The 13,125-nt window shown below is 45.5% G+C and overlaps 1 protein-coding gene across 1 annotated transcript; it reads left to right on the top strand.

The window, feature by feature from the left end:
- The first annotated feature begins 354 nt into the window (after positions 1-354).
- SNAI3 (snail family transcriptional repressor 3) lies at positions 355-8,545 on the top strand. Its single transcript, XM_060788270.2, has 3 exons — positions 355-531; positions 5,102-5,713; positions 7,980-8,545. Exons 1-3 carry the CDS (start codon positions 453-455, stop codon positions 8,162-8,164), a joined length of 876 nt encoding a protein of 291 aa, XP_060644253.2. The 5' UTR covers positions 355-452; the 3' UTR covers positions 8,165-8,545.
- The last annotated feature ends 4,580 nt before the right edge of the window (positions 8,546-13,125 follow it).

Genomic DNA, 13,125 nt, shown 5'->3' with positions numbered 1-13,125 from the left:
TCTTTCCATTTTCCCCAGCATAATTGTTTTCTCTAAGCTTTCCTTTCTTCTCATGATGTGGTCAAAGTACTTCATCTTTGCCTCTACTATATTATATCATTACAGATGTGCAATTTCAGCATCCTGCGATCAATAGAAGTGGGTCAGGGGAAATCTTTAATGAGCGCCCCTCGTACAAGAGTTGGGGAGGTTTCTTCCAAGTCTTTTGACGCAGGGACAAGGGCTTCCCTGGTGGCCCCTTCTTTTGGGATCCTTACCTGGAAGCCCTCCCTTTTGCCCACGAAAGGGGCGTGTTCCAAGAGCAGCCCCTCCTCGGACAGCGGTTGGTTGGAGGGACGAAAAGCCCATGCTAATAAGTCGGGCGCTTTATCCCACCTGCTGCTCTCCAGCCACCGGCGAAACCCAACTTGCCTTGCCTTCCTTTGCCGGGGGACTGGGCTCCTTCTGCTGCCATGCCAAGGTCCTTCCTGGTCAAGAAGCCTTCCAGCACCAAAGTGCCCAACTATGGGCAGCTGGAGACCCGCCACCGAGGTGAGTCTAGCCTTCCTTTCTTCGTGCCTTTCTTCCTGCGCCTTTGCGCCCAGGGCGCACGGTGCGCCTTTGGAGAGGAATTCGCTCTTCAACTCTTTGCGCTTTTTTGAGGGGACCCCCACTCCCCCACCCTGGCCCCTCCTGCTCTGAGGGAGCCCCTCTACAACGCCAGGGGACCCTCCTAGGTAAGGAAGGCTCCAAGGCTCCAAAGTCTTGAATTATACGCCTTCAAGTCGCCTTTGGAGTTAGGGTGACCCTTGGATTTCAAAGGCAAAGAAGACTCAAGAGATAGCCTTCCAAGCCAACTTCCTCTGAACTAGAACTTTAGATATCCTTGGCACTGCTTCTGAGCTTGGGGAAAGGGGCTTCTTTGTGGACTCCCAGCCCAGGAAAGTCTTCTGGGAGGGACAGAATATCTCCTTGGGAGTTTATGGTCACAAGGCTTTTTCAGGCCGGTGGCATTCCAAATCCTTTCCTCTGAAATCCATGGCACTTGGGCAAGGGTCTTCTTTTTGCACTCTTTGTCTCTTTTTGGACTTTTTCGCTTTGCTGGTTGGGGGAATCTGGGAGGGACAGTTCAAAGTGGGCCCATTCCCTCTGCTCTGGAAGTCCTAGCCTGCAGCATTTGGAGGAAAACACCCCTCTTCTTCTTACTCTTACTCTTCTTTTTCTTCTTCATCTTCCTCCTCCTCTTCTTCTTTCCTACTTTCTCTTAAAAGAGATTCAAAGTTCAGATCCTCTGTGCCTTCATACCTCCTATTGACTTTTGACAAACTCTGAATTTCAGAGCGTTTTCTTAGGCAAGAAAGGCTCATATGTGGGTTTCCAAGTCCCTCGTTTCTGAAAGCGAGCTTCTGAAATCCTGGGTATTCCTTCCGCACTTGAGGAAGGGTCTTCTTTGTGGACTCATTGCCTCTTTTTGGACTTTTTTGCTCTGTTGGCTGGAGGCATATGGGAGTGCCAGTCCAAAAAGGGCCCATTCTCTTTGCTTTGGAAATCCTAACCTGCAGCATTTGGAAGCAAAATACACTTCCTCTTCCTCCTCCTCCTTCCTCTTCTTTCTCCCCACTTTCTCCCTTAAAAGAGATTTGAAGTTCAGCTTCTTGTGACAAACTGAATTTCCCCCGCTACATGCCTGCCTGCAGCGTTTGGAAGGAAAATACACTTTTTCTTCTTCTTCCTCCTCCTCCTCCTCCTCTTCTTTCCCCCCACTTCCTCCTCTTAAAAGAGATTAAAAGTTCAGATCCTGTGTGCCTTCATGTCTCCTCTTGATTTGTCACAAACTCTGTGAATTTCATAGTTTTCTTAGGCAAGGAAGGCTCACAGGTGGGTTTTCAAGTCCCTCTTTACTAAAAGCGAGCTTCTGAAATCTTTGGCATTCCTTCTGCACTTGGAGAAGAGTATTCTTTTTGGACTCTTTGCCTCTTTTTGGACTTTTTGGTTCTGCTGGCTGGGGGAATCTATGCGTGACAGTCCGTAAAATGGCCCATTCCCCCTTCTCTGGAAGTCCTAACCTGCAGCATTTGGAAGGAAAAGACTCTCCTCCTCTGCCTCCTCCTCTTATTCTTCTTCCTCCTCCTCCTCTTCTTCTTCTTTCCCACTTTCTCCTCTTAAAAGAGATTAAAAGTCACAAGCACAACTTGTGGGAACAGGGAGAGAGCCTTCTCCGCTGTGGCCCCCCACTATGGAACTCGCTACCTATGGAACTAGCAGCCTTAAAGACTTGGCTTTTCCGATGTGCCTTTGGAGAGTGACCATATTTTCCAGTCCTGTTGTTTCACCTACACTCTTTCCCTCATATTGCACTTTCCCCCACCTTATTGAAAGTCTAATTCCACTGTTCAGTCCCCTATGAGCTCCTCCCCCACAAATGTACCTTTTCATTGCTATCTCATCCAGAGTTTTATCATTTTATGTCATGTATTTGGCCCGCCCACTGTGTTTTATTTTCCATTATGTTATTTTGTAAGGTTAATTTAACCTGATTGGTTTATTTCTTTTATTATGATGTTATTTTGTTGTTTATATTTTATTTTGCTGTAATGTATCGCTGGGCTTGGCCTCATGTAAGCCGCTCTGAGTCCCCTTTGGGGAGATGGTGGTGGGGTATAAGTAAAGATTATTATTATTATTATTATTATTATTATTATTATTATTAAAAATTCAGCTCCTGCGTGCCTTCATGTCTCCTGTTGACTTGTGACAATCTCTGTGAATTTCAAAGGGTTTTCTTAAGCAAGAAAGGCTCACGAGTGGGTTTCCATTAGTCCTCTTTTCTAAAAGCAAGCTTCTGAAATCTTTGATATTCCTTCTGCACTTGGAGAAAGGTCTTCTTTTTGGACTCTTTGCCTCTTTTTGGACTTTTTGGCTCTGGGAGTGACAGTTCGAAAAGGACGCATTCCCCCTGCTCTGGAAGTCCTAGCCTACAGCGTTTGGAAGGAAAATACACTTTTTTTTCCTTCTCCTCCTTCTCTCATTCTTCCTCTCCTTCTGCCCCGCTTTCTCCTCTTAAAGGAGATTCAAAATTCAGATCCTGTGTGCTTTCATGTCTCTTGTTGACTTGTGACAAACTCATAGAATCCTAGAGTTAGAAGAGACCTCATGGGCCACTCAGTCCAATCCCATTCTGCCAAGAAGCAGGAAAATCACATTCAAAGCACCCCTGACAGATGGCCATCCAGTTTCTGCTTAAAAGCCTCCAAAGAAGGAGGGAAAACAAACAGCATAACCAGGATTCAGAGATTTGTAGTCTAAAATGGTAATATTTCCAGGTTCTAGTCAGGAATCTCCACATCCTTAACAGTTTGTAAGCACCCTGAAGGTTTCATCCTTTCACGCCCTAGGAAAATTGGTCATTGTTTGCTAGATAGTTTCCATGCTTAACCTTTCCCTCTCCGTTGGTAAAGAATGTGAAGACAAGAGGCATAGCATGCAGCTATTTTAAAAATGCCAAGTGACACTTGTATTGCATGGCAGCATGTTTGAGTTTGCATTATTCATCAGGGTCAGATCAGGAATCATGGGGTGAAGGAATGACAGCTTATCATTTCAAAGCAATACTTAAACACTGTGGCTGTTCTGGACAAACTTTTCCAAAACATGGGGCCAAAGTGATGCAGCCTAGAAGCATGTTGGCCCTTTTAGCTGCCGTATCACATTGTTGACTCAAGTTCAGCTTGTGGTCCGCTAAGACTTCTAGAACCCTGTCACAAGAACTATTTTCAAGCCATGCTATATATGGGTTGCTGTGAGTTTTTTTGGGCTGTGAGGCCATGTTCCAGCACCATTCTCTCCTGACATTTCACCTGTATCTGTGGCTAGTATCTTCAGAAATCTGTTGGCATTTTTTTTCATGTCAGGAGCAACTTGAGAAACTGCAAGTCGCTTCTGGTGTGAGAGAATTGGCTGTCAGCAAGGACATTGCTCAGGGGATGCCCAGATATTTTACCATCCTGTGGAGGCTTCTCTCATGTCCCCGCATGGCAAGCTGGAGCTTATAGATGGGAGCTCACCCCGCTCGCTGGATTCAAACTGCCGACCTTTCGGTCAGAAGTCCTGCCAGCACAAGGGTTTAACCCATTGCACCACCAGGGGCTCATCCTGTTGGCAGTGAGGCAAATTGTGTGTGTGTGTTTTCATACACAAATACATAAACTTGTGGAATGTCCAGGGTGGGCAAAATAACCTTTGTCTGTTTGAAGCAAGTGTTAATGGTGCAACTAGAAAACTTGATTAGCATTGAGTAGCCATGAAGCTGCAAAGTCAATGTGTGAGAGTATCTGCATAGAGCTAGCCTGGGCTTTGTTGCCTGGAGGCATCCTCATTGGTACTTAATTGTGCAGATACGCTCACTGATTGACTTTGCAGCTGCAAGCCTACTCAATGCTAATCAAGATTACCACATTCACACTTCCTTCAAACAGACAAGGGTTCGTTCACCACCCTGGACATTCCATCCATATATGTGTGTATGCGCGAACACACACACGCACACACCTCATTTGCCTATTTCCAACAGACCTCTGAACAAACCTCTGAGGATGCTTGCCACAGATGCAGGCAAACTGTCAGGAGAGAATGCTACTGGAACATGGCCATACAGCCCAAAAAACTCACAGCAAATCAGTGATGAAATCCTTCGACAAAACATATTATATCTGTTCATTTCATTGGGTTGTTGTGAGTTTTCCAGGCTGTCTGGCCGTGTTCTAGAAGCATTCCCTCCTGACATTTAACCCACATCTATGGCAGTCATCCTCAGAGGTTGTGAGGTTTATTGGAAACTCAGCAAGTGAGGTTTATATATCTGTGAAATAATTTCCAGGTTGGGAGAAAGAATTCTTGTCTGTTTGAGGCAGGTGTGAATGTTGAAATGGCATTTAATGACATAGCCATTTCAAGGTCTGGCTTCTTACTGCCTGGGGGAATCCTTTGTTGGGAGGTGATTAGCTGACCCTGATTGTTTCTTGTCTGGAATTCCCCTGGTTTTTTTAGTGTTGTTCTTTATTTACTGCCCTGGTTTTAGAGTTTTTTTTTGTTTATTCCATTGTTATGTGTGTTTTCCACTCAGAATCCCATGGATTGTCTCCATTGTGGAGGGAGGTGGCATCTCCTTTCCTCACTCAGGATGTTTCCATATCTCCAGCGACAGCACCTTGCAAGGCAGATAGTCCATGGGATCGCAGCTCGGTCATCGCTTGCCTGTCTCCTCCACAAAGCATGGAGACAAAAGGGGAGCCTGGTTTGGACCCCCAAGTTGGCATCATGGAAGGCACAGAAGGCAAGTTTGTGGCCACCCGTCTCAGGGACCACCAGGACAACCTCACCCTGCCCCACAGGAGGACTCCCAATGTAGGCAGCCCGGCGGAAGGAGACGGCAGCGTCCATTTGGGGGAACCAGGGACAGCCACTGAACCCCGGAGTCCTTTTGAATGTCCGGACTGTTGCAAGGTTTATGGCACTTTCGGAGGCCTGTCGCGGCACAGGCAGCAGCACTGCAAGACATTGGCGGCTGCGGCAGCCAGGAGGTATTTCAGCTGCAAGTCCTGCGACAAGGAATACGCCAGTTTGGGTGCCCTGAAGATGCACATCCGGACCCACACCTTGCCCTGTGTCTGCAAGATCTGCGGGAAAGCCTTCTCCCGGCCTTGGCTGCTACAGGGACACATCCGGACCCACACAGGTAGGACGGATCCTGGGTCTTTAGTGAATTCCTGCATCAGTGTCTCACCCTTCGTAATGCTGCGACCCCTTAATACAGTTGTGCTGTGTTAAGGGGATAAGTCATGTTGTGGTGACCCCCAACCATAAAAATAATTTTATTGCTACTTCATACCTGTGATTTTGCTACTGTTATGGATCGTATGTCAATATATGATATGCAGGATGTATTTTCATTCACTGGACCACATTTGGCACAAATACCCGATTTGCCCAAATTTGAATACTGGTGGGGTTGGGAGGGGGGTTAATTTTGTCATTTGGGAGTTGTAGTTGCTGGGATTTATAGTTCACCTACAAACAAAGAGCATTCTGAACTCCACCAACCATAGAATTGAACCAAACTTGGCACACAGAACTCCCATGACCAACAGAAAATACTGGAAAGGTTTGGTGGGCATTGAACTTGAGTTTTTGAGTTGTAGTTCACCTACATCCAGAGAACACCGTGGACTCAAACAATGATAGATCTGGATCAAATGTGGCATGAATACTCAATATGCCTAAATGTGAATGCTGATGGAGTTTGGGGGAAATAAACCTTGACATTTGGAAAAGTTTGGTTCAATTCCATCATTGGTGAGGTTCAGAATGCTCTTTGACTGTAGGTGAACTATAAATCCCAGCAACTACAACTCCCAAATGTCAAGGTCTATTTTCCCTAAACTCCATCTGTGTTCATATTTGCTCTGGTCACTCTCTGGAATGGAGAGATGGCTAGGGCAATAGACACAATTGCTCCAGAATGGCCCCTCTCAAGTAGCTGAGCTAAACCATCTCCTTGGTTTTTAAATTGTATGTGATACTATGTATACTGTTTTGTTGGAAACCGCCTTGAGTCGCCGATAGGCTGAGAAAGGCGGTATACAAATAAAATAAATAAACAAACAAACAAATAAATAAATATTTGGGCATATGGATTATTTGTGCAAAGTTTGATCCAGATCCATCATTGTTTGAGTCCACAGTGCTCTTTGGATGTAGGTGAACTACAACTCTGAAACTCAAGGTCAATGCCCACCAAACCCTTCTAGTGTTTTCTGTCAGTCATGGGAGTTCTGTGTGCCAAGTTTGGTTCAATTCCATCATTGGTGGAGTTCAGAATGCTCTTTGATTGTAAATAAACTATAAATCCCAACAAATACAACTTCCAAATGACAAAATCATATTTTTGAGTGATGGTCACTCATTGGCCTGATAGGTGTATTCTGTCCAAATTTGGTGTCAATTGGTCAAGTGGTTTTTGAGTTATGTTAATCCCATAAATGAACATTACATTTTTAATTAGATATAGAAATAGAGCAACAAAGAGACAATCCATTATGCAGCCTCCATAGAGACCAAGGATGCATCCATACCTGGCATGGGCCAACTTTTGGACTGCAACTCCCACAATTCCTAACAGCTTGCCAGCTGTTAGGAATTGTGGGAGTTGCAGTTCAAAACACCTGGAGAGCCGAAGTTGGCTCATGCCTGATCTATATTGTAGAATGAATGAAGTTTGGCACTGCTTTAACTAACTTAGCCTGATCAGGCATGTAGCCGGGGGGGGGGGGGGGGGGGCTTCAGCCCCCCCCCCCAAATTCTCATGGTGGTTTGCGAAAAGGCCTTACTGTTGCATTATTTAAACTGTTATGTTTATTCATATCATGATCTGATCACCATACTCAATATATCCCATATGCATGGGGGTATTGGGGTAATGATACAAAAGGTTTGCTAGGGTAGACCCTCTTTCACTCAGACTCAGCCCCCCCCCCGAAACTCAGCCCCCCCGAAACCCCCCCTGAAAAAAATTCACCCCCCCCCCCCCCCGAAATGAAATCCTGACTACGGGCCTGAGCCTGATGCTATGGAATCCTGCAAGTCATAGTGTGGTGAGGTAGTACCTGCACTCTGGCACATGACCTACAACTCTCACAATCCTGTAGCATTGAGCCATGGCAGTTTGAGTGGTGTCGAACTGCATCAATCTTGGAGTGTAGGTGTACCCTTTGGGGGTCTGTTATCAAGTTGGAAAAATTACGACCACAAAGCCCATAACTGTTCCAAACTCCTCCAGAGGCAGTATGCACATCCTCCCACTATCCTCCACAGGCAACAGAGCCCATAGTTGTGGATGACGGGGAATGTAGTCCAAGCTATGTGGAAGTTCCAGGCTTTGGATGACTGTATTGGAGCAAATGCTTGACCAGAGACTGATTGATGTGACCTTCCTTTTTTTCCAGGGGAGAAGCCCTACGCCTGCTCCCACTGCAGCCGTGCTTTTGCCGACCGCTCCAACCTGCGCGCTCACCTGCAAACCCATTCCGAGGTCAAGAAGTACCAGTGCGCCTCTTGCCTGAAGACCTTCTCCCGGATGTCCCTGCTCTTGCGGCACGAGGAGGCCGCCTGCTGCCTTCAAACCACCTGATCCAGCCTCTTGTGACTCTCCGTCCTTATTTTGGAAAGGTTCGGACCTTGGAAATGGAAGACCTCCACCATGAAACATGGAATGATGGAGGAGATTGCAAAGCCTACCTGGGAGACTGTGGGTTCTTGACTTCCTAGCAGATAACAGACTCCATGGCCCAGATATTTTGTGCAGCAATGTTGGGATCTCAAAGGCTTTCGTAGCTGGAATCACTGAGTTGCTGTAAGTTTTTCAGGCTGTACGGCCGTGTGGGTAGATGTTCACTACCTTGAGTCCACATGGGGAGAAAGGCGAGTTATCAATAAAGATAACAATAAATAATATGTACTATTGTACCCTTGGACTAGATGAAAATGTAATAAAGATAAAGATGATGATGATTATTGTGTTCCAGTAGCATTCTCTCCTGACATTTTGACTGCATCTGAGGCTAATGGCATCTCCAGAGGTTCTGTTGGCAGTGAAGCAAGTGGAGTGTAATAATGTCCAGTGTGGGAGAAAGAACCTTTGTCTGTTAAAGCAATAACATTGAATAGCCTCACAGCTGAAAAGTCAGTCAGTGAGGGTATCCTGGCCTCCATTGCCTGGAGGCATCCTCTATGGCAGCATTTCTCAACCTGGGGGTCGGGACCCCTGTGTGGGTCGCAAGGGGATGTTGGAGGGGTTGCCAAAGACCACCAGAAAACACAGTATTTTCTGTTGTTCCTGGGGGTTCTGTGTGGGAATTTTGTCACAATTCTATTGTTGGTGGGGTTCAGAATGCTCTTTGATTATAGGTAAACTAGAAATCCCAGCAACTACAACTCCCAAGCATCAAGGTCTATTTTCCCTAAACTCTACCAGTGTTCACATTTGAGCATATTGAGTATCTGTGCCAAGTTTGGTCCAGATCCAATTCCCAGGACCCTATAGCATTGATTTTGGCAGTTAAAGTGTTGCCAAACTGCATTCACTCTACAGTAGAGATGTGTCCTTAGTGAAACTACAATTCCCAGAACTCTATAGCATTGATTATGGCAGTGAAAGTGGTGCCAAACGGCATTCACTCTACAGTAGAGATGTGTCCTTAGTGAAACTACAATTCCCAGAACTCTATAGCATTGATTATGGCAGTGAAAGTGGTGCCAAACGGCATTCACTCTACTGTAGAGATGTGTCTTTATCGAAACTACAATTCTCAGGACCCTTTAGCATTGATCATGGCAGTGAAAGTGTTGCCAAATCGTATCCATTATATATCAGAGGTATGCCCTTAGTGAAATTACAATTCCCAGGACCCTATAGCATTGATTATGGCATTGAAAGTGTTGCCAAACTGCATGCACTCTACAGTAGAGATGTGTCTTTAATGAAACTACAATTCCCAGGACCCTATAGCATTGATTATGGCAATGAAAGCGGTGCCAAACTGCATGCACTCTACAGTAGAGATGTGTCCTTAGTGAAATTACAATTCGCGGAACTCTATAGCATTGATTATGGCAGTGAAAGTGGTGCCAAACTGAATTCACTCTACAGTAGAGATGTGTCCTTAGTGAAACTACAATTCACAGGACCTTATAGCATTGATTAAAGTAGTGAAAGTGTTGCCAGACTGCATTCACTCTACTGTAGAGATGTGTCCTTAGTGAAACTACAGTTCCCAGGGCCCCATAGTATTGATTATGGCAGTGAAAGTGTTGCCAAACTGCATTCATTCCACAGTGTAGAGGCGTCCCGTGTCACCTGAATGATTACAACCTGACAAAAATAACAGTTCACTCGTATCGTTTGGGGTGCCGAGGTGCGTAAATACGCTCTGAAGGAAACTGCATTGTAAACTGTGTTCTATTTTGAGCACCGGGACCTCTAAATCTGGCCGTGGCACCTGTTGCCGCGAGGTCCCGGGCAGGAAAAAATGTCCCCGGGTCTAAAATAAGCCCAAATGTTTTCCTTCTTCGTCTTGCGGCGGATGGAAAAGGGCCGATAAATATAACCCCGAGGAGGGAGGAGAGTCCGAATCCGGCCCTGACCCCTCTCTTGACCTGGACCGATGTCAAAACACATTCATTCTATAGCATAGATGTGCCCAGAGGAGGATGCAGACCTTGGTAAACTACAACTCTCGGGGATCTCATAGCATTGAGCCATGACAGCTCAAGTGGTGTCAAACTGCATTCATTCTATAGCACAGGTGTGCCCAGAGAAGGATATAGAACTTGGGAAACTACAACTCTCGGGATCCCATAACATTGAGTCAAGGCAGCTAAAGTGGTGTCAAAGTGCACCCATTCTATAGCATAGTTGTCCCAGAGGAGGATGCAGACCTTGGTAAACTACAATTCTTGGGGGATTCCATAGCATTGAGCCATGGCAACGAAAGTGGTGTGAAGCTGCATTCATTCTATAGCACAGATGTGCTCAGAGAAAGATATAGAACTTGGGAAACTATAACTCTCGGGATCCCATAACATTGAGTTATCGCAGCTAAAGTGGTGCCAAACTGCATCCATTCTATAGCATAGATGTGCCCAGAGAAGGATATAAACCTTAGTAAACTACAACTCTTGGGATTCTTTAACATTAAGCCATTGCAGCTAAAGTGGTGCCAAACTGTATTCATTCTATAGCATAGATGTGCCCAGAGAAGGACATAGAACTTGGGGGTCTCCAACTCTCGGGATCTCATAGCATTGACCCATGGCAGCTAAAGTGGTGTCAAACTGCACTCATTCTATAGCACAGATGTGCCCAGAGAAGGACATAGACCTTGGCAAACTGCAACTCTATTCATTCCATAACATTGAGCCATGGCAGCTAAAGTGGTGTCAAAGTGCATTCATTCTATAGCATAGATGTGCCCAGAGAAAGATATAGAACTTGGGAAACTATAACTCTCGGGATCTCATAACATTGAGTTATCGCAGCTAAAGTGGTGTGAACCTGCATTCATTCTATGGCATAGATGTGCCCAGAGAAGGACATAGAACTTGGGAGTCTACAACTCTTGGGATCTCATAGCATTGACCCATGGCAGCTAAAGTGGTGTCAAACTGCATTCATTCTATAGCACAGATGTGCCCAGAGAAGGATATAGACCTTGGCAAACTTCAACTCTCATCATTCCATAGCATTGAGCCATGGCAGCTAAAGTGGTGTCAAACTGCATTCATTCTATAGCATAGATGTGCCCAGAGAAAGATATAGAACTTGGGAAACTATAACTCTCAGGATCCCATAACATTGAGTTATTGCAGCTAAAGTGGTGGGAAGCTGCATTCATTCTATAGCACAGATGTGCCCAGAGAAGGATATAAACCTTAGTAAACTACAACTCTCGGGATTCCATAGCACTGAGCCATGGCAATCAAAGCAGTGTGAAACTGCATAATTTCTATAGTATAGAGCAGGCCTGGGAAAACTCCAGCCCTCCCGTTGTTTTGGACTACAACTCCCACAATTCCTAACAGCCTATCGGCTGTTAGGAATTGTGGGAGTTGTAGTCCAAAACACCTGGAGGGCCAGAGTTTGTCCAGTCCTGGTATAGAGGCACCTAGACAAGAATATAGACCTTGGGAAACTACGACTCTCGGGATTCCATAGCACTGAGCCATGGCAGTCAAAGATGCATCAAGATGGGTTAATTCCCCAGTGTGGATGCACCTTTGGTCTTGGAAGCGAAGGCACAACGTGACCTTGTTTTCCTGGCTTTGCAAGGCAAGAGGGAATGTGCCGATCCGAAAGGGCTTCTCCCTTTGACGCATGGAAAAGCCGACCCCTTTCTTCCCCCATAAATACCAAAACCCTATTCATAGCCCTGCCTCTGCACTGACCGGGGCAGAAAATAGCCCTTGGGTTTCTATCTATACCCCTTTGGCCACTCCGTTGCTTTCTATCTATAGCTTCTTGGCAGCCCGTAATGGAACTGACGGCGGCTGGCATTCTTGCAGGTGGAAAAACGAGTACATGGTGCTCTAAGGGTGCATCTACACCTGCAGGATGAATGCAGTTTCATACCACTTTTAACTGTCACAGCTTAAGCCTATGAGATCTTGGGAGTTGTACTTTAGCAAAGCCTTTAGACTAGTGATTCTCAACCTTCCTAATGCCGTGACCCCTTAGTACAGGTCCTCATGTTGTGGTGACCCCCAAACATAACATTATTTTCGTTGCTACTTCATAACTGTAATTTTGTAATGTAAATATCTGATATGCAGGATGTATTTTCAGTCACTGGACCAAATTTGGCACAAATACCCGATACGCCCAAAATATGAATACTGGTGGGGTTGGGGGTGATTGATTTTGTCATTTGGTAATGCTAGAGTTGCTGGGGTTTATAGTTCACCTTAAATCAAAGAGCCTTCTGAACTCCATCAATGATGGAAATGAATCAAACATGGCACACAGAATTCCCATGACCAAGCGAATATACTGGAAAGGTCTGGTGGGCATTGACCTTGAGTTTTGGAGTTGTAGTTCACCTACATCCAGAGAACACTGTGGACTCAAGCAATGATGGATCGGGATCAAACTTGGCACAAATACTCAATATGCCCAAATGTGAACACTAGTAGAGTTTGGAGAAAATAGACCTTGCCATTTGGGGGTTGTAGTGGTTGGGATTTATAGTTCACCTACAATCAAAGAGCATTCTGAACCCCACCAATGATTGAATTGGACTAAACTTTCCACACAGAACCCCCATGACCAACAGAAAATACTATGTTTTCTGATGGTCCTTGGCGACCCCTCTGACACCCCCTTGCGACCCCCACAGGGGTCCCGACCCCCAGGTTGAGAACCACTGCTTTAGACGTCTCTATCTAAGTCCCAGGACCACATAGCATTGAGCTGTGGCGCTTAAAGCAGTATGAAACTGGATTAATTCTATGGTGTAGACACTCACGGATTCCGTGTTTAGATCTGGGTCCCATCTCCAAGTTATTTCATTATGGACAAATAAATATATTCCAAATGCT

The sequence above is a fragment of the Anolis sagrei genome, chromosome 8, assembly GCF_037176765.1.
Source record: "Anolis sagrei isolate rAnoSag1 chromosome 8, rAnoSag1.mat, whole genome shotgun sequence".
In the NCBI taxonomy this organism is placed as follows: domain Eukaryota; kingdom Metazoa; phylum Chordata; class Lepidosauria; order Squamata; family Dactyloidae; genus Anolis; species Anolis sagrei.
Note: the sequence above shows the minus strand (reverse complement) of the source record. Positions and strands in the feature narration are given on the sequence as shown.

Coding starts and splice junctions, on each gene's coding strand:
- SNAI3 (XM_060788270.2), top strand. CDS start 453: ATGCCAAGGTCCTTCCTGGTCAAGAAGCCTTCCAGCACCAAAGTGCCC. Junction 532..5,101: donor GCTGGAGACCCGCCACCGAG/GTGAGTCTAGCC, acceptor TTTTCCACTCAG/AATCCCATGGATTGTCTCCA. Junction 5,714..7,979: donor ACACATCCGGACCCACACAG/GTAGGACGGATC, acceptor CTTTTTTTCCAG/GGGAGAAGCCCTACGCCTGC.